The 22,065-nt window shown below is 36.6% G+C and overlaps 1 protein-coding gene across 3 annotated transcripts; it reads right to left on the bottom strand.

Moving 5' to 3' along the window:
- Positions 1-11,942: 11,942 nt before the first annotated feature.
- Positions 11,943-13,780, bottom strand: LOC127421109 (major histocompatibility complex class I-related gene protein-like). Of its 3 annotated transcripts, XR_007893930.1 has the most exons (4): positions 13,378-13,780; positions 13,058-13,298; positions 12,228-12,332; positions 11,943-12,071 (listed from the first exon to the last, which is right to left on the bottom strand). XR_007893930.1 is itself a non-coding variant. In XM_051663879.1 (3 exons), exons 1-2 carry the CDS (start codon positions 13,655-13,657, stop codon positions 13,066-13,068), a joined length of 513 nt encoding a protein of 170 aa, XP_051519839.1. In that variant the 5' UTR covers positions 13,658-13,780; the 3' UTR covers positions 12,192-12,332; positions 13,058-13,065. The 3 variants fall into 3 exon arrangements, 2 of the variants coding, with proteins under 2 accessions (XP_051519839.1, XP_051519840.1); XM_051663879.1 differs by lacking the exon at positions 11,943-12,071 and having other exon boundaries at positions 12,192-12,332; XM_051663880.1 differs by lacking the exons at positions 11,943-12,071; positions 12,228-12,332 and having other exon boundaries at positions 12,881-13,298.
- Between the last annotated feature and the right edge of the window lie 8,285 nt (positions 13,781-22,065).

The raw sequence follows: 22,065 nt of genomic DNA, 5'->3' as shown, positions 1-22,065 counted from the left end.
AGAAATCTCTTATGTTCATCAGAACTGATGCATAGAGTGAAGAGACAATATCTGATCTTCATCCTCCAGCAGATATCAGCACATCCAGAATTTACTATGTGACCGGTGAGTGTCAGTACAGCATGTGCTCTGTAAGACATTTGTGTTGATTTAGTGGACTGAATATCATAGAAGAGCTACTGTAACTGTCCTCACAAAATCAGCCCTCAAGTCAAAGAGGATTTGTGTAATGTTAAGTGATCGGGTGGTCTGTATCCTGATTACAGGTAAAATTCAATAAATACTGTCATGTATAAGCACTTCACTGCCAAAAATTAAGATAAATAAAATAAAATTCAAATACTGTTCTATAATGAGTTTAAAGAGATAGTTTATCAAATAAATAAATAAATAAATGAAAGGAATAGTTAATCAAATAAATAAATAAATTACTGTTCTGTAATGAGATGAAAGGAATAGTTCATCCAAAAAAAAAAAAAAAAGACAGGATACTGATATAGTTTACCCTCATGTCGTTTCAAACCTGTATGCTGTTAATTTTTGTGTGGATTACAAAAGGAGAATTTTGATGTATGTCGGAGTCGCTGTTTTCCATACAGTGGCAGTTTTTCGTGACCATGTCTTTCAAGCTCCAAAAGGATATAGAAGTAGTCCATATGACTCGTCTGAAACTGATCTGGTTCTCGAGTTCAACGTACACATTCGATCTGATTTCAGCAGTTCTTGAGTTAAAGGTATAGTTAACCCAAAAATGAAAATTCTGTCATCATTTAGTCACCCTCAAGTTGTTCCAAACCTGTGTACATTTCTTTGTTCTGCTGAACACAAAGGAAGATATTTTGAAGAAAGTTTGTAACCAAACAGTTGTGGGGCTTCATTGGCAAGTCAATGGTTAATATTTCATATGAATTGTTATTGGTTGGCAAAGAGCTGTGACATAAGGGTGTGTAAATAATGACAAAATGTTAATTTTGGGGAGAACTATACCTTTAATCCATTGTTTACTACATCAAACGTCAAACACTGCAGCAACAGATGCTTCATAGTGTGTAGAGTATTTCAAGCATGTAAAAAATAACAAGGAATTTGAATGCAATTTGTACTGCAGCACTTCCAGTATCATTAACTGATCCTTTAAATAAGGCTCTGAGTTAACATAATTTCCTCAAATAAAGTCAAACGTTTACCTTCAGTCACTTATCCAGATGTGTTGTTGATACTGAGTGTCTACGTGAGAGAGGCGATGAAAATGTATCATAGTTTAGATGGTCACAATTATTTCCTCAGCGGAGAGCTCGGATGATCACTCCTGTTATAACAAAGTCTTTTTAGGCAAGTCAGGTCACTCCGCGGCCATCTTTGGAATGCTCCCGGGCAGCTATTTTCATGTAAACAAGCAGCATACAAGTGCAGCTCTTGAATGGGGAAAGATCAAAATCCCAAAAATGGTTGGTCAAGATTACTATCAAAGAACAGCACATTTCAAATCAGCAGTAAAATATGACAACACTGGTATCATAAATTGTGCTTCTTAACCTCAGATTATGCTAAAAAACATATTTTTCTTGGCTTGTATAACTAATGCGCATTCGCGTTCTCAAGTTGATTGACAGATGATGTCTGTATCTAAAAGGTGATTGGCTCTTTTACCTGTAAGGTGGGACTTCCTTTCTATGTCAGTTGACCATTGGGCGTTCCAATTTCTCTCATTCGTTTTAATAGAAGTGACCCTCTCTGCTAAATAGTCTCTGGTTATAATCAATGTAGCTGTTCAGTGAAGCTGTCTGCATGACCTACAGACAAGGTAAGGATTTATTTTTTAATGATTAACCCTCCTATGATATTTGGTCATTTTTGACCGAAATACATTTTACTCATTTAATAAAAATGGTTTCCTTTATCTGAGCAGTACAAGACTTGGTTACTTTTCCTCCATTTGTCATCTGAACATAAAAAATAAAATAAAATTGGGTTTGATTCGATAAGTCTAAGTGGTCATAAAAAAAAGCGATATCTTTGGTATTCATGGTCAAAATTAACTGTCCATTGAACATGAATGGGAAAGACCTAAAAACAGAGCAGTTTTCTTTTGGTCTGTCAAATACAATCAATAAATCAGCCACAATGCAGAAAAAAAACAAAAAACAGAAAGAAATTACAGGGTGAGACTCTAGTCTAAAACATCCTTAGTACAAAACATAAACACCCATTCACACACAAACACATTTAAACATACACAAAAATGAAATGGTGAGACTCCAACACAGAGCTTTTTTTTTTTTTTTTTGAACATTTGTAAAAACACAAAACAATAAATCAGTCACAATGCTAAACACGCTCTCAGAAATGAAGAGGTGAGACGATAACACACTCACAATGCAGAACACACACACACACACGCACACACACACAGACAGAACCAGGGCATCATTAAGTGGAGCTCTACAGCCATCTTTTAGTCATTGTTGGCATTCCAAGTCATCTGTTGTTTTCCAGCTGATGACAGCTATCTGACACACAAACACATGTTTGCAAAAAATGTAAAAAAAGTTTGAAATTGCAAAATGTTTACTCTGATTTTTCTGTTTTATACTGTTCTAAATTCTGATAATTTTCAGAATTTTGCAGTTCATTTCTGTTTCTTGATGTTCATTTTCTTGACATTATTATGAATAGTTATTAAATTGTCATGTTTGAAATCAATTATTGGAAGAAAACTGCTTATTCTGTGTCTTCTCTTGTAACACCATGGTCAGGTTTGATTGCAAGCATAATGACATTAACTGCAAAAACTGACACTTCAAATCAAATTTAAAATGCTAAACTTTGACAACTAATAGTTTGATAATGTCTAAATATATATCCAAATGCATATCTTGTGATAAAATATAAAATTAGGTTACAAAAAGCCATCAGACTACACAGTAGGTGGCTACAGCCATCTACTGGGTGTTACTGGCATGACATGTTTTACAAGTCATGATATTTATATTTTGTTGACCAGATGGCAGCAATCTGCCTCCAATTTATGTCACATTCTCATATTTTCTTCATGTTTCAACTTATAGAAGAATAGGTTCTGAATTTAAAAAAAAAAAAAAATGTATTGCTTGTTTGTATATTCAAAATAATGGTACAGTTTAGAAATGTACATGTAAATTAGATCAAAATAGCATAAAATCCCAAGATATGCATAATTGTATTGTTCTTCAAGGAGGAAAAGATGGTATCATTATCATCATCATCATCGTAAAAATAAAAGGGGGTTACACATCTACCCCTTCTGGTCCAAAATGACCGTGAATCCCAAGGGGAGGTGCCACTTTTTAATACCATAGGAGGGTTAAAATACTTTTCTTGTCTCTTTCTTCTGGATAAAAGTGTCTGCTAAATGATTAAATGTAAATTACTTGCAGACCTTAGTAATCGTGTTAAAGTCACTATGAATGAAGCGCCTCCCGCTGTTGTTTTGAATGTGCGTTTCATTCAGAAGTAATCATCCCTATGCCCTTCGAAGACTTTACCATTCACTGTGAGAGCAAAGTCCCATCTACCTACAAGCTGATTGATTCTCAGTGAAAACACAAGGACTTGATGAGCAGCTGACGTTGTCCAATATTATCAGAGCACCCTCCGCTACTAAAGCGCCAGTTGGTCAATTTTAAATTTAAGTTTCTCATTTAGTGTAGTAAAGAAAATATGCTATTTATTTACATCATGAGGCTAAACAACTCTCTTACCATTTCTTCCCTCACCTAAACACAATGTCTCTCTCTCTTTAAGTAATCCTCAGCATCTCCAGTAAAACTCCAGTGGTCCGCTCTAGACTGGGAGAGCCTGTTCTTTTAGACTGTGGGTTCTGACTGGACCCTTCTTCTCCAGTCCTTGGCTCTGGTTTCTCAATTGAGTGGTGGTATCAGTTCCGGGGTGAAGGACAGCTGGTCATTGCATATGATGGCAAGAATGATCGGTTTGCGGAGACAGAGACAGGAGCTGATATAGACACCACAACCCTCTACGAGACAGGAAATGCATCTCTGATCTTAGAGGAAGCTCAAGTGAGACACTCAAGAACTTATATCTGCAGTTTATCTTTTACACCTGCTGTCAAAGGTAGCCGTGGACCTGGAAATAGTTGGTAAGATGATTGTTTACTTAATACCTGCCATAAAAATCATGTCATATTTGCATAAAATATTATGCATAGAATGCTATAGCCACCTTCAGTAGTTTATCAACTGCATTTGGTATATAGAATTACGGTTATGATTAAATGCTCAGTCAAGGTTGGGGTAAAACATAAAAAAGTAAAGGAGTCCTTTATGAATAAAGGCATCCTGTATTCCTGTCTCCTGCTCTAACACACACACACACAAATAATTTTGTTTATTTACAAAATAAAGGGGAGCAGCAGACACTTCAGGAAGGGGAAAGGTCAGAGCAATAAACAAAACAGAACTATCTAGAGGGAAAAGTCTTAAACCTATGGGGTCGACGGACGTGCCGACGCGTCCTGCTGGATTTTTTCCTCATAACAGCGGAAACAACTTCAAATACTCCGTCATTTTTGGGCATACAGATAAGTGTAAGACATCATTAGAGACTATAAAGGGTCTACTTTTATTTGTGTACACTTACAATAACAACAAAACCTTGTGCTTACGTAAAATAAAGAAAATAAACAGGGTGCGCTTTCAGCCGTCTCTGTCTCCGCGAGCATCTTTCTGAAACACGTCACAAAAATGAACTGAAACTCCACGAATACTTATCAGACAAACATGAAACATATATCTAAAGAAAGCTTAAAATGTCTATCTTTCAAATAAAACAATTCAAATTTAAAACAAATATTCTCCTGCAATGTAATCTGTATGAAACAAAGCGATGTACAGTTTCTCCTGGCTCAGCTCATTATCGCTAATGTGTTCACACCCACCAGCAGAGCGTGCTATTCATACGGTAATGTGCTGAGGCGATTAATGCAAATGGTAAACGCCCCCAACGGTGCCTTAAAAAGCATCGAGTTCATTCACTTTTCTGCGCGTTTTAAGATGGCACGCTACACAGGTGAGGAAGCTCCTGGATAGTGACGAAGAGTTCACATTTTCCTCAGAAGAAGAGCGGGACTCCGCGATGATGAACGTTTACATTTTGAAGAGTGACTTGATCCAGCCGAGGATACAATTTCAGATGAGTAAGTCATTTAGTTTTACTTACATATTAGTTGACATGCTATTTTATAGAAACGTACATATTTTACTAGCTAGACTATAAGCTTGTGCTTGCAAATATCTGTTCGGGTGTAAAATGTGCTGTAAATATGCCCATATTAGAATGATTTCTGAAGGATCATGTGACACTGAAGACTGCAGTAATGATGCTGAAAATTCAGCTTTGATCACAGGAATAAATTGCATTTTACAATATATTCAAATAGAAGTTATTTTAAATTGTGAAATAATTTTACAATATCACTGTTTTTGATGTATTTTGGATCAAATAAATGCAGCCTTGGTGAGCAGAAGAGACTTCTTTTAAAAACATTACAAATCTTACTGATCTAAAACGTTTAAATGGGCGTGTAGGTCTAAAGGTTTTAAGTAAAGTCTTTTTGTAAAGAAAATGTATATTCAGATTACTTCTTTTAACTTAAACTTGATTTTGCGAATAAGCTATAAACAGTACATTCAATCATGAAGTCTCCTCACATTCATTCTCTCTCAGGGGAGGGGTCTTTGTCTCCTCAGGTGTGAATCACATCAATATTCATGATCATCCACACCTCCTTACATATGGCCTTTCTAACACTAAAAGTGTCTTACAAAAGTTAAATGACTATATTGTTTCATATGAATGAGTGATCAGGATGGGTTTCACATTATTTTGTAGCAAAAACTCTAGGCTATAGGATCCAGTTCTGAAAAGTCTTGTGAACAAATGTTTAGTATGTGTTATATGGCCTTATTTCAGTGACTAAAAATTTTTGTTTTTTCAAAAACCATGCATAAACATTATTTTCTCAAAAATACAAACATGTACATACATGTTGTTCACATATTATTGTAGCCCAGTTTGTGCTGAATACAGTGTTATCAGATTTTAGCCATTAATATGTTTTTAAGCAACTGAAAAAAGCACAAATGTCAAGGCATGTCAAAACTTCTCCAAGGCCCAAAACACCCTCAGACCCCAGAGGATTAACTGATGTTTAAAAAGAAAAAATTAATAAACTATAAAGGCTTGCCTTCCTCACTGGCCATACACAGGAGAAAAGTAGTTACAATGAAATGGCACCCACTTCCCTACCAAAGCTCCCAATAGTAGGTAACAACTTTAAACTTTACAACAATACCACTTAACACCTTTATACAATGCTTAATAGTTCTACACAAAGTCACTCAACACATCTTAGAGGGGAGTGAGAGAATACTGTTTCTCAGCAGCTTTTATGCCCACAGCTCACTGCCAGACCAATCCAGGCATCTCTTGTTAGTGGTCTCACCTGGTAATCATCAGAGTGATAGAGCAAGCGAGACAGAAGACAGGCAAAACATGTGCACACACAAAAAGACATTCCCACCCCAAAATACACAACCAAAACAAATTATATAAAATGCCCACTTGAATACATCTTAGGACATAACAATAACAAATAGTCTATATAATTATTCGGGCTGCCAACTGATAAAAAAATGTAATTGAATTAATTACACAATTGCATATATCTACTGTATATTTTCTGAAAAAAGCCAAAAGTATCAAATAAAGATAATTCAAAGATATTGCATTATTGTGGCAGGCAAAGCATTAAATAAACAGCATTAAAAACATTTATAGTCAATGTATTGTTTATGTGCATATCATTGAACATAAGCCTATCACTGACTTACAGTCCACAACAATCAATCTATTTCCATTTGAGTTTGTCAGTCTGTTCGAGGTAGACTTAGTTCGCACAGGATACGTTCTTGTATTCTGTTTGCAATGTTTTTTAATCGTTGGTCTATGTACACATGCATCAGGTGGACATCTTTGGCATTGTCACATCTTGCAGTTTTTCAGCACCTTTTGCCGTGAGCAAGACACGTGTTGAAGTAAAAAAAAGTTTAGCTTTGAAAAATGTGTCTTGAGACAATTGTGTTCAGTTAAATTCTGTCCTTTGAACGCTTTAACACAACCTGTGTGAACAGCATACTCATTCTGTGCTGCCTGCTCTTGCTAAATGTGGTCTGGTGAGGCATGTTATCTGTAGTAGTACTACATGGGACTTACAAAAAAAAAATTAAGTGCATTAAATTAACACATTTACTGTATACACTTATTATATATATATACGTAGGGCTTTACTGGTTGTTAGATCAGTGTTACTATCAGAAATAATTAATAATTATTTCATTAGTTTTTAATTAATATTTAAATTAATTAATTAAATCCAACTCATTAAAACCTCATATGGGGCTCCAGTAAATGTAGTGCGCTACATTTAGTTATGGGTTTGGTTATTAGCAATAATCAATAATTATCAAAGATAATTATTAATTATTAAAATCAATAGAACATTGATGAGAATCAATGTTAGCTTATTTAATCCTTTAAATCAACAATTATCAAAGATAATCGTTAATTGTTAACATCAATGAAACATTAATTAAAATTAACACTAGCTTATTGATCATTCAAATTCAACAATCATCAAAGATAATTATCAATTATCAAAAATCAATAGAATATTAATAAGGATTAACATTGACGGGGCACCACCCTGGAATCAGGGACTAATAACCAGATAGTATAACAGTCTCAATATTAGATTGTTTTCTTAGGAAAATTGACATCTGAAGAATATCGATTTTCGGGAATAAACAATGAATGAAGGCTTGAATCCGAGCACTGACATCCCGTCAGCATGACACAGGCGTATGCAAAACAAACCAAAACACTTCTCTTTGTAATATAAACAAAGTTTATTTATGCAGTAATATCAATTAATAATTAATACAATGCAGTCAATAAACTTCCGACTTACAACTACAAACTAAACAGTGATATGATTAGATATAGAAACGAAAATAATCCTATAACACATAAGGTGTGTGTGTGTGGTTAGTACGAGAGAGAGATAGAGAATAAAGTGATGGCCCTAAAGTCGTTAGTTTATCACTCAGAGACGTGGTGGACGGCTCGTAAACAGTCCCGCGTTCTTTGACTCTTAATGGATCAAAACAGTTTGCCAGTCTCGCCCGCGATGGCGAAAATGCACAACAGTCCAATTTGGTTGGACCACAATACAGTAAAACAAATTAGTGATAATTAATACCCTGAGTATTAATAATGAGCGGACATGGCGGTCCGTAAACTGTACAAGAAAAAAACCTTGAAACACAAGAATAACACACTATAATATTCTATCTCTGCCCAGACGTAAACATCTTACTTGAATCGCATGAGGACACAGGTAGAATGTGTGTCCCTCCGTCCTTTAACTCCGACCCGGTTCCTTGAGGCTCGTGTGATGACGGGAGGCCGTTTTCCTCGCTCTGTTGGCGGGCACGGCTGTTGATTCTTGGCGGGTTAGCGGAGAACTCAGAAATGTCGACTTGATTGAAGATGGAAGAGAAATCTTTAATCTCTTCACTTCTGCAGGCAAACGGATGAAGATGGGGATTGCTCGGCGGTCTCCTTCGGATCCGTTAGAGTGTTCGGGTGAACACGGAGTAATCTCAACTCATCCAGCAAGATGGAGATTGTATGGCCACAGTTTCAAGTCGGACGTTACTTCCTTGTGCCACGAGGTTGCACCTGAGAGCAGCGATGAGCTACGTCTATACTTAGTGAACAAAGTTGCTGGAAGCAAATCCCAGAAGCATTTCAGAGGTATTTCTACTCCTGATGATGTCATGGTTTGAGGGACGTTCTGTTGTGTGCCTCATCCAATAGGAGTTGAGAGTTTGATCCTTTAGTGAGCAAGGCTTCATGGGATTTGTAGTCTGTTTTGGACTCCCTTTGTTTGATTTTGGTGCGATTTTTATCAGTAAGATTTACGACCTGGTATGTGGGGGCTTGAGTTAGGTTTTTACGACTGTGTTAGGCCTGCCTTTGTCTTCTATCTGAATACATGAGGCCCAACATATATATATATATATATATATATATATATAAACACATTTGTTTTATTGGAAGGCATATGAAGGCATATCAAGTAGTAACCACTGTCTGTTTCCTCTTTCTTGTGTTTTTCTAGAGCCTCCATCCCTCTCCATCTATCCTACCCCTCTTCCTCTCCTTGTGCCCGGGCAGGTGGTGGTGGCCCAGTGTGAGGCCTCTGGTTTTGCTCATCACACTCTGGTGCTGGGCTGGGAGTTTACTGGGGCAGATGGGAAATCACGCAGTCTGGGTCAGGGAGGTGTAACAAGTCACAGACAGGCATCTAATGGCACTTTCAGTCAGGGTACCCGTCAGCTAAGCTGAGACTTGGCCATGGTGGTGAGGTCACCTGTGTAGCTAAACACGAGGGATGAACTCGGAGAGCTAGTGCAACACTTAATGTGATTGGTAAGTCAGACTGTCATAGTATCGGAGAGACTGAAAAAGCAGAGGCAACAAATGCATTTCCAAAATTTTCCAAGATAATATTCAGTTCAGGTTAAATTGCTAACATTTGTATATATCATTTGCTTTTTCAAAGGAGTATTTATGTGAGCAAGGCTTGATTTAATATTTTCTTCACATCAGGTGTTAGTGTCCCTCTATTGAGGACTCTATGGCAGTGGTCGCTGTTGCACTTGTGCTTTATGGAGTGATAAATGTTCTTTCCTGGACATTCAGATCTTCTGGTAAGTTAGTTCAGTATTATCATTACAGTATTTTAATCACAGAAGTGAAATATGTCACATTATGGAAGTAAAATTGGTTGCCAATGCTATTTTATGTTGAGTTTAAATCTTTAAATGGTGTTAGTATCCATGCTGACTGTATTGAAGTATATTTAGACTATAATCATGTTTGTGATACTGAATGCCTTGGGATAAATTAAATATCCAAATAGGAATGTAAATGTTTTAACTAAATGTCTGTTTCCTTGTAGACTCCGATGACACTGATTTAAATGATAAGGTAATGAATATTACCTGCAAAAATAAACAACACTCACAAAAGTTTTAAGATTTTTAAGTCTTTTGTTTACATGTAAATCTAGTCTGTCTGCTCATTGTATTTCTCTGTCTCTACTGTTGAAGAAGAAATTAACATGGTCCTGGAGGTGATTTTATGTGTCTTCTCACTGTGGAGCTCCTGTTTTCACTGATTGATCTTGAAGATTGAATAAACTATCTGGTCATGTAAATAGTCCTGTCTAGTTGAAACCGCAGGTCTGTTGCCAATATTTATTTGATTTGTGTTGACTATCAAAAACTCAGCATGATAAGGAAAACATCAGTGGATATGAGAAAGCAGTGAAGGGGAAATGATAGAAGTTAAACTGTGATCAATAAATGAGATTTAAAATAGCCACTAACTACAGCGCTCTTTTGTAGATTGGTGATGTTTAAACAAAACATAAGAAATTTCATATTTTTGGTCATTTGAGCACAGCATAGGTAATTATTTTACTTTAGACTACATAAGTACAGTTATGAGAAAAACAATAGAAGAATAAATCATGGCATTTATATGATCACATACACCAAAATAAAATCACAAACTAAAATGATATTTAATCTAAAGCACGAAGGACTGAAGTAAGTACTGTATGTATATCCAAATAACACAAAAGAAACTTCAAAAAGGACAAGTAAAATTTATATTTTTTTGTTTTATTACAATGTACAGTCTAACACCCAGAACTGGGAGTAAATGAAGGCAGTAAACATGGTTTAATGTTGATCAGTCTGTAAAGTGGAGAGATTTGAGATGTAGGGAGAGGAAATGGAAATTGTAACACCTTAAAACATTATTTATAAAAATGCTGAAGAATGAAAGCCAATGAATTGTGATTAAAAGAAATGTTAAAAGTAACTACTTGGTTCCCTAACCAGTGTGCTTTATTATGTGGGTCATTTTGGTTGGACTGTCTTTTGAGCAAAAGTACTGTAACTTGTTTTGGATAAAAAAAAATCTGAGTAACATGAGAGCTGTGGTGCAGCGGTGAGCTCATGTGATCCAGACATATCGAGCAGCAGTGCTCATACAGGTGACGCAGGTTTCAGTGTGTCCTGTTCCATTCCCTCCCTTTGAATTTCCAGTCACACACTAATCGCATTCAAAAGAATTAAAAATTTGAATAACTAATACCAATAACTAAAAACCTATGTTCACCTACAGTTGTCTCTAAAAACAGCAGAAAAAAAATAAATAATTAAGTTTACTTGACAACTAAAATAGTTGCAATGAGTAATGCATGCTTATATCATTGATAACTGGTGATGCCTGACCTGCCTGTCACTTCCAGCATCAGAATCTAGAAAAGACAGGTAAATGTTTCTATTAAAATTGTCATAATAACCTGCTCATGAAAACATTTAAATAATTACAGTACATCTGTCATGAAGGACAGTATGTACACAGCATTAAATATATTAGCTATGACATGCGAGAAAAGTTTTGATTGATTATATGCAGCCCATAACCCCCACACCCTATTTTGAATCGGAAAAGCATTTAAAAATATGTTTCAGTATAAAAGTTATAATTTACATTAAATATAGATTAAGAGGAATTCACTGTTCCTCAGCAGGAACAAAATCTGAAAAACAATTAGAGACACTGACTTTAAATTCAGTTATCCACAGAGAAAATAATTCTCATTAAAAAATATTACAAAAATGTTCTCACTGTTTTAAAATACTACTACTACATGTTCTACTGCACATACTAGAGTGAGACTGTAATTAGAGCAGCACACAAATGCATAAAACATTATAGTGGCAACAGATTAAATCAAATGTATGTCACATGTCTGCTCTCACCTGTCCTCCTTTTCTTCTGATACACAAAATACCCGATGACACTGATGACAACCAACAGGATCACAACAACAACAACAACACCAACAATGCCAACTGGATCAGAGTTTCCTGTTGGATCAAAATAATCCAGATTATTCAAAGAGACATACAATGATGATAATCTGTACTGGTTAAAAGCAAAAATACAAACAAAGACAAAAAAGTCTTTGACATCCTGTGTCTTGTAAATTATGATAGCATGTTTTCTATAGAATAGAAACAGACCATTTTTCATCCAGGTGATTGTTACTCCACTGGGGTAAAAACCTGTAGCATGACACGTGACTGAAGAAGAGGAATCCTTCTGTAACACAGACACCTGAGGAGAGACTGAAGAGAGAGAGAGTTCATGAAACAAGAAAAATAAGAGAGACAGTCACACTTTACCACACATGTATAAGTCAGTACTAAACCCAAGAATTTACATTTGGTCATCATTTACTCAAATCCATATGACTTTCACTGGTTCACATGGTAACAGACAATAATGTGTCAGTGAAATGAAGTGACTATTAAGATGTACACATTTCATAAAAAAAACAAAAAAACATCCCATCAAATTGAATTGTGTAACGTTTAACAAAGTTACATTTATAAAACTTAATTTTGTTTTTTATTTTATTTAATTAGAGTACTTAATTTAATTTGATTGAATTTTGTAATGAAACTGAAATGTCAATCTTAAAAGTATTTTTTATTTTTTTGTGTAATTGCTGTCCATGTTGGTGGGATGAACACAAGAGTTGGCTCCAAGTACCTCCTGGTCTACTTAAAATGAAATTATTTATGGAGTTATTTATTAGTTAGCTGGAGTTGGGGTGATGGAGGGATACTGGAAACATTGTCACAGAAGTGCTGTGATTGGAAGGTTAGGTGAACATGCATTAGACTAAATAAAGTCTAAATGAAGGGGTATAATTTGTATAATCTCAACATTATGGTCAATTTTTGTTTTCAAATAACAGTTGCTCAAACATGACCAACTTAATTATGCAAGTTAATCGATAAGATGTACCCGTTTTCTTTACGGGCTGCTCTTTCCAAACTGCACATACTTCTTCAGTTACTCAGTGCACTCGGTGCTGAAGAAATGTTTGTTTTTCTCAAGCCACAATCTGTCATTGTTCCACTTCTGTGTGGTGATGAACCCCTGCTGCACTGGTGAAATCCATCTCAGCTCCTTCAAATCCAGAGACAGTAAGTCCTCTCCATCATATCCAAACTGGTTGAACCCACTTGTAGCTCCACTTTCATCATCCCATTCACAGCCGTATATCACCTGTAATGTGTGCACACCTGAAGAAAGATACAATCTGTTATGAACCTACTGATTCTGGACTATGCTGATTAATTGTATTAATTTAGTAGTGTTCACCCCCAGTCTGCTTGAAGTGCTCCTTTGCAATATAGATGTTAATCTTGTATAGTTCTTGAAATCCTATGGAGATCTGAGTCTCTCTTTCCCAGTAGACAGATTCCACAGACTTGTCCATCCACTCCTGTCGGGGACTCATTCTGCGAGTGTTGCTGTCATAATACACTAAGGGCACCCCATCCAGAAAGCCCACTGACACAAACTCTGGAACATTTTCAATACCAGATATTGCTGTGTACGTGTACCACAGTGAATGGATCGCTGAAAGAAAAAGTTGCATGAAAAGAATTAACAAATGGTTGGGAAAAGTCGTTCAAACAGTGATTCTCTGTGAATTAAGTCAAGGACTTTTGCTTAATTGCTAGCTTTAAGAAATGATTTAAAAGAGGAAACCAATGAAGTAGCATAGATGAGATTATGGGAGATTATTATTATTTGAAAATATAAATAAATGAATAAATAAGATGAATCTTACAAGTAATACCAAATTGTATAAAAAGTCATCAAAAATATGACAATAAATACTGATGGAGTTATTCCTAAAATAATGGATGAGATTATTTTCTGTGTGCCATTTTAAGCAGTTCAACATTTTTAGCATCTGAACTCAAAATATAAGGACGGTCATAATTGGATCTCACATGAAAGACTATGACCATTGTTATAATTACTTTAGTAAGCATTTAAAAATTCATTATGAAAACTGAAGACTGTGACAGTCTTTGAATCTCTTAAATAATTAAGAAATAAGTAAAGACAAGCAAGAGTATCAGAAGATAGTTTAACAACTTACATGCATATGTTCCCTTTATGAGCAGAAGACAAAATAAGCAGATGTGCATATTTAAGTCTGTACCTGCCAGGAGATTTACCATCCTGCAGAATTGAGTTCCAAAGACTTGTTCTGACACCTGATCCAGTCAATCAGGAAAAACCTTTTAAAGGCTGGTTTATTTTCTCATTCTCTACTGTTACACACTTATTTTCACACTTTCCTATTTTTATGTGCTAACACTGGAACTTTTTGTTTTGAGCATGTTTAGCTGAATCAATCACGCCTTGACCCCAGTAGAACACATCAACATAAGAATAAGGAACTGATAAAACGATGCATAAATAGACATACTGTATGCAGGTGCATCTCAATAAATTAGAATGTCGTGGAAAAGTTCATTTATTTCAGTAATTCAACTCAAATTGTGAAACTCATGTATTAAATAAATTCAATGCACACAGACTGAAGTAGTTTAAGTCTTTGGTTCTTTTAATTGTGATGATTTTGGCTCACATTTAACAAAAACCCACCAATTCACTATCTCAAAAAATTAGAATACATCATAAGACCAATAAAAAAAAACATTTTTAGTGAATTGTTGGCCTTCTGGAAAGTATGTTCATTTACTGTATATGTACTCAGTACTTGGTAGGGGCTCCTTTTGCTTTAATTACTGCCTCAATTCGGCGTGGCATGGAGGTGATCAGTTTGTGGCACTGCTGAGGTGGTATGGAAGCCGAGGTTTCTTTGACAGTGGCCTTCAGCTCATCTGCATTTTTTGATCTCTTGTTTCTCATTTTCCTCTTGACAATACCCCATAGATTCTCTATGGGGTTCAGGTCTGGTGAGTTTGCTGGCCAGTCAAGCACACCAACACCATGGTCATTTAACCAACTTTTGGTGCTTTTGGCAGTGTGGGCAGGTGCCAAATCCTGCTGGAAAATGAAATCAGCATCTTTAAAAAGCTGGTCAGCAGAAGGAAGCATGAAGTGCTCCAAAATTTCTTTGTAAACGGGTGCAGTGATTTTGGTTTTCAAAAAACACAATGGACCAACACCAGCAGATGACATTGCACTCCAAATCATCACAGACTGTGGAAACTTAACACTGGACTTCAAGCAACTTGGGCTATGAGCTTCTCCACCCTTCCTCCAGACTCTAGGACCTTGGTTTCCAAATGAAATACAAAACTTGCTCTCATCTGAAAAGAGGACTTTGGACCACTGGGCAACAGTCCAGTTCTTCTTCTCCTTAGCCCAGGTAAGACGCCTCTGACGTTGTCTGTGGTTCAGGAGTGGCTTAACAAGAGGAATACGACAACTGTAGCCAAATTCCTTGACACGTCTGTGTGTGCTGGCTCTTGATACCTTGACCCCAGCCTCAGTCCATTCCTTGTGAAGTTCACCCAAATTCTTGAATCGATTTTGCTTGACAATCATAAGGCTGCGGTTCTCCCGGTTGGTTGTGCATCTTTTTCTTCCACACTTTTTCCTTCCACTCAACTTTCTGTTAACATGCTTGGATACAGCACTCTGTGAACAGCCAGCTTCTTTGGCAATGAATGTTTGTGGCTTACCCTCCTTGTGAAGGGTGTCAATGATTGTCTTCTGGACAACTGTCAGATCAGCAGTCTTCCCCATGATTGTGTAGCCTAGTGAACCAAACTAAGAGACCATTTTGAAGGCTCAGGAAACCTTTGCAGGTGTTTTGAGTTGATTAGCTGATTGGCATGTCACCATATTCTAATTTTTTGAGATAGTGAATTGGTGGGTTTTTGTTAAATGTGAGCCAAAATCATCACAATTAAAAGAACCAAAGACTTAAACCACTTCAGTCTGTGTGCATTGAATTTATTTAATACACGAGTTTCACAATTTGAGTTGAATTACTGAAATAAATGAACTTTTCCACGACATTCTAATTTATTGAGATGCACCTGTAAATCCACACTGGTCTGACAGGTTTACTACATCAGGAGAGATGTCCTCGACTGCATTCTGTTAATGAGAAATCACGTGACACGGTGGCAAAGGCAATTTGAGGTGATTATCTGTCGTCTAGCACTTAAAGCAACTTATCCATTGTTTGAGAAGTTTGGAAGACTATAGTTGGCTTGGAGTATTACCTAGTGGAATAGTGAAAATGTGAAAATTAGGCCCTACATGTAGGCTAATAGAGAAATACTATGATGTGCTCTATAGTGAATGTTCAAAGAAATAGCAATATGTATTTTATAGTATATATTGTTTTTAGATATATGATAAAATATAGATAGCTGCGTAGGGTAGATGTTTTGGGGAAAACCCAGCAAATCTTTAAAGGTGCGCTAAGTAACTTTTAGCTTATTAAAAAAGTTTTACACATAAAGACCTGAATAGCATTTTGTTAAATAAGTTGATAATGATGTACACTCTTGAGATGAAGACTCCAGTCATATAAGTAATGAAATAAAAGTGCTTTAATTTTACATTGAGCGGGTAAAATTAAGTTACTACCACTAATTAAGTTACTACCACTAATAATGACAATAATAATAATAATAACAAGTTTACTTTATATAGTGTTTTCAGACAATGCTCAAACATAAAAGCACATGTAAACAAAACAAGCAAAACAAACAATAAAACAACAAATACAATATAATTACAAAAGACAATAATGGAGCCAGAGTCAACAGTACAGTTAAGAATGATGGTATCAGCCGGATTGTGATCCAACAGACAGTCCAAACAGATTGAGCAGGGCCTCTTCTAGCTATATGCAGTATGAGCGGCAGCTTAGGGCCCCTGAGCCACCAGGGGGCCCAACAAAGCAGGGTCGTTTTTTAATTTATTTATATATTTTTAATTTTTAAATATACTTAAAGCTGTGAGTAAGACTCATGCAGCTGTTATGGTTCAATTAAACAGTTAAAGGAGGCCCCCTTGTGGCCCGAGAGGGAAGGGGGAATGTAACTGCAAGAAGAGAGTTGTAGCTAAATGTGACAGTTTTAGCTGCAAGTGGGATTTCGCTTAGGGCCCCCATTTGCTCAGAAATGCCCATGAGAATGAGTGCAAGTGAAAAGGAAAAATATCCAAACAAGAAGGAGTCATGAAACAGAACACTGCGCCCTGTGGCTCTCACAGCACCAATAGCGAATAAATGCAGGGATATCAAATGGCAATCGCAAGCACAAGGTGGTTTACATGTTCCACAGAGCGTCTTGTGTGCTTCCATGGAAGCAAGGAAATTTGACCTTTTGCACAAAGGAGTTTGCACGGTCAATATCACAAATTTGATTAGTGATATGTATTGAAAAAATAGTTGCAGAATATTTCCTATTCTTTTTATTTCCTTTATTTTACGTTTTTGCTAAATCCTAAAACATTCTGTTTATTTACAGGTTTATTTGAATTTTGAATGTGGACGTTTTGAATCCCACTATAAATATTTAAACATAGAATAACAATTGGAAAGTAATTACATAAAGTTCCATTTAGGTTCAGTTGCTCTGAGCTGACCATAGCTGTCATATACAGAATTCATAATTATGCTTATAAATGTATTGTTGCACCAATTGCGAAGAACTTCAATGATGAATTGTAACAAACATTTGCAAATGAGATTCCTTATGTGTGAGTTCCTTTATTTGTACTTAAACTGGAATGTTATAAGTGCCTGAGCCAGTCATGATAATGTAAATGTGATTCAGTAACTTCTTTGCAACACTCTTGGGCAAAATTCTTGTTCTCAGTTACAGAGTCTAACTGCAGGAAATGCACTATACTAGTCTGATGTATAATTAAAAATGATGCATTTGTACATTATAAAATGACTATGAACACTGGATGTAAATGAACTGAAGATCTCAGTGTAAAGATGACTCTGGCAATACATATTATGACACAATACATTTCACACTTTCTTTTTGTGCAAATACTTTAGCTTTTGTTTTGAGCTTGTTTAGCTGTATTTCACCCCTAGAATCCCTCTGTATTTGGCAATGGACACTGTTGTACTTAACAGTTTGGTAAAGTTTTTTATTTTTTTTCTTCACTCAGCTCTGCTGGTAAGATAGTTCAGTATGATTGATCACTATAACACTTTAAACAATGTAGGTAGTAGGCCTATCCTTGCTGACAGTGCTGCAGTATATTTACACTACGAACCCTTCACACACACAGGTGCGGAGGACATACTTACTGTACTGTAAAAACGAAATAATTTATTAGATTAACGTTTCGGTCAGAGAGCATGACCAATGAAGTTTCAAACTTAAAATGAGTTATGAAAAATATCATGATTTTGCAGTTCACTTTCAAGATAACTGTGCACGAGTAAAAAAACAAAATGTCAAGGACGCACTCATAACTCATATAGTATATACAATTTTAATAAAAAAATAAAAATACATTCTACAATATACAATATATCTCATCATTTACTCACCCTCATGATATCCCATGTGTGTATGACTTTCTTTCTTCACCAGAACACATTTGAAGAAAATTAGAAAAATATCTTAGCTCAGTAGGTCCTTAAAATGCAAGTGGACGGTGATCCAACATTTGAAGCTCTTCTAGCTATACAGTATGAACATAATGCCAATATTAGTTGCCATTGTGTAATACAAGTCATGTATTAACTGGGTAAACTGAGTCAATATTTTGGTAGGCAATCTTTGAAAACTAAAGGATATTGATTGAACTGTGAGATATTAATGATTACCTGTTTTTAAAGTCCATCCCCAATCGAGTGCTGAAGTACACATTGATGCAGTGCCCTTTTCTGTTTTAGTGGCAAAGGCTTAAAGTAATTTATTGTCTTTGTATTCCATTTTAAAGGTGCACTCAGTAACTTTTTGCTCATGTCATCTTGGACTTACAGTGACACCTAGTGGTGTGGATGCAGCAACATTCAAAATCAATAGTTTTCAGTTACAGATGCCATTGTAGAAATTCACTATTCACAATCAGCCATGATTAAATTAATCCATGAGTGAAAGTGTCCAATAACAAGATGGTTACTGAGATTAAGAAAGTAGTATTCAGTTGGCCATGTGATTCTAAAATGGCTGCCCCCATGAGTGCGCCTCTGCCTCATGTAGTATAAAACTGCTTTTATAAGGTTACTGATATGACTAGAGTCCTCATCTCATGTAAGTGATCATGATTTTATGCATATTTTTCAAAATTACGTTTCAGTTCTTTAGGAGTAAAACTTTTTAATGTAGAAAACATTACTGAGTGCACCTTTAAGAGGATGAAGTAATGCAAGCAGCGGTCAGTTAATTTTCCATTCAAACGGGCAAATGCTGCAGTTGCTCGCAGTTTATTATCTGTGAAGACCAAGATGATGAAGGCAGTGGTCAGTGAGGTGTACCTAGCAGTCTAGCTGGACATGTTATTTACTCAGTGGCAAAATGTTGAGAGATCTCTCGCTCAGACCAGCAAACTCTTACCTACCAGCCTTGAGCTTCAGCCATGCCATGCCACCCCACAACTGGCTGGAGCAAGCTAACTGCATTTTGGCCTTCAACTGATAGGAGCTCTTGGAGAAGAGCATGCTACCACCATGTTAAACAGAGCAAACTTTGTTTAAAAAAAACATTACAGGTGGCAAAAGCAGATACTTGCTGCTAGCTGTGGCACAATGTATATATATATATATATATATATATATATATATATATATATATATATATATATATATATATATACACACACACACACACACACACACACACACAATGATGACCAAAATAATGTACAGATTTTGCTGTTTTGGAAGGAAACTGGTACTTTAATTCACCAAAGTGGCATTCAACTGATCACAAAGTATACTCAGGACATTACTGATGTAAAAAAAAAAAAAAAACAGCACCATCACTATTTGAAAAAAGTCATTTTTGATCAAATCTAGACAGGCCCCATTTCCAGCAGCCATCACTCCAACACCTTATCCTTGAGTAATCATGCTAAATTGCTAATTTGGTACTAGAAAATCACTTGCCATTATATCAAACACAGTTGAAAGCTATTTGGTTTATTAAATGAAGCTTAACATTGTCTTTGTGTTTGTTTTTGAGTTGCCACAGTATGCAATAGACTGGCATGTCTTAAGGTCAATATTAGGTAAAAAATGGCAAAAAAGAAACAGCTTTCTCTAGAAACTAATCAGTCAATCATTGTTTTAAGGAATGAAGGCTATACAATGCTTGAAATTTCCAAAAACCTGAAGATTTCATACAAAGGTGTACACTACAGTCTTCAAAGACAAAGGACAACTGGCTCTAACAAGGACAGAAAGAGATGTGGAAGGCCAGATGTACAACTAAACAAGAGGATAAGTACATCAGAGTCTCTAGTTTGAGAAATAGACACCTTACATGTCCTCAGCTGACAGCTTCATTGAATTCTACCCGCTCAACACCAGTTTCATGTACAACAGTAAAGAGAAGACTCAGGGGTGCAGGCCTTATGAGAAGAATTGCAAAGAAAAAGCCACTTTTGAAACAAAAAACAAAAAGAAAAGGTTAGAGTGGGCAAAGAAACACAGACATTGGACAACAGATAACTGGAAAAGAGTGTTATGGATCTTAACCCCATTGAGCTTTTGTGGGATCAGCTAGACTGTAAGGTGCGTGAGAAGTGCCCGACAAGACAGCCACATCTATGGCAAGTGCTACAGGAAGCGTGGGGTGAAATGTCACCTGAGTATCTGGACAAACTGACAGCTAGAATGTCAAGGATCTGCAAAGATGTCATTACAGCACGTTGAGGATTCACAAGAACTTTTTGAAGTAGTTTAAGAAGTTCTGAACATTTTTTTCAAATTGTAATAGTAATTTGTCATGTTATTAATGTCGTGACTATACATTGTGATATGTTGAATGCCACTTTGATGAATAAAATCACTCTCTGTCTCAGTAGCAGATGTAACCCGATCCTTCTGACGGGTGAATATCCACAAAGCCGTGGGTCCAGACACCATTCCGGGCCACGTCATCAGAGCGTGCGCGAACCAACTGGCTGGTGTTTTTGCTGACATTTTCAACCTTTCCCTCTCTTTTTCTGTAGTCCCCACATGCTTTAAAATGTCCACCATTGTGCCTATTCCAAAGCAATCCAAAATCACTTACTTAAATTACTTGTGTCCTGTTGCTCTGACCCCCATCATCAGCAAATGCTTTGAGAGACTAATCAGAGATTACATCTGCTCTGTGCTGCCTCCATCACTAGACCCATTGCGGTTTGCTTACCGCAACAACCGCTCCACTGATGATGCCATTGCATCTACAATACACACTGCTCTCTCCCACCTAGAAAAAAAGAACACTTATGTGAGAATGTTGTGTGTAGACTACAGCTCAGCATTCAACACCATAGTGCCCTCCAAGCTTGATAAGAAACTCCGGGCTCTGGGCTTAAACAGCTCGCTGTGCAGCTGGATCCTGGACTTCCTGTCAAGCAGACGCCAGGTGGTTAGAATAGGCAGCAACATCTCCTCATCACTAACCCTCAACACTGGAGCCCCACAGGGCTGTGTTCTCAGCCCGCTCTTGTATTTCCTGTACACACATGACTGTGTGGCAACACACAGCTCCAGTGCCATCATTAAGTTTGCTGATGATACAATGGTGGTAGGTCTGATCACTGACAATGAAGAAACAGCCTACAGAGAGGAGGTGCTCACTCTGACACACTGGTGTCAGGAGCACAAGCTCTCCCTCAACGTCAGTAAGACAAAGGAGCTTGTGGTGGACTTCAGAAGAAAAGACAGAGAACACAGTCCCATCACCATCAATGGAGCACCAGTGGAGAGAGTCAGCAGCTTCAAGTTCCTGGGTGTCCACATCACTGAGGAACTCACATGGTCCATCCACACTGAAGCCGTTGTGAAGAAGGCTCATCAGCGCCTCTTCTTCCTGAGAT

This window comes from Myxocyprinus asiaticus, chromosome 30 (assembly GCF_019703515.2).
Source record: "Myxocyprinus asiaticus isolate MX2 ecotype Aquarium Trade chromosome 30, UBuf_Myxa_2, whole genome shotgun sequence".
NCBI classification, from domain to species: Eukaryota; Metazoa; Chordata; class Actinopteri; order Cypriniformes; family Catostomidae; genus Myxocyprinus; species Myxocyprinus asiaticus.
The sequence above is the reverse complement of the archived record's forward strand: the minus strand, read 5'-3'. Positions and strand labels throughout refer to the sequence as shown.

What these genes read in the sequence shown, in the direction of transcription:
- LOC127421109 (XM_051663879.1), bottom strand. Translation starts at nt 13,657, where the DNA reads ATGCAACTTTTTCTTTCAGCGATCCATTCACTGTGGTACACGTACACA. An exon ending in GCACTTCAAGCAGACTGGGG is followed by an intron (nt 13,299 to 13,377) that starts GTGAACACTACT and finishes ATCTTTCTTCAG; the next exon opens with GTGTGCACACATTACAGGTG.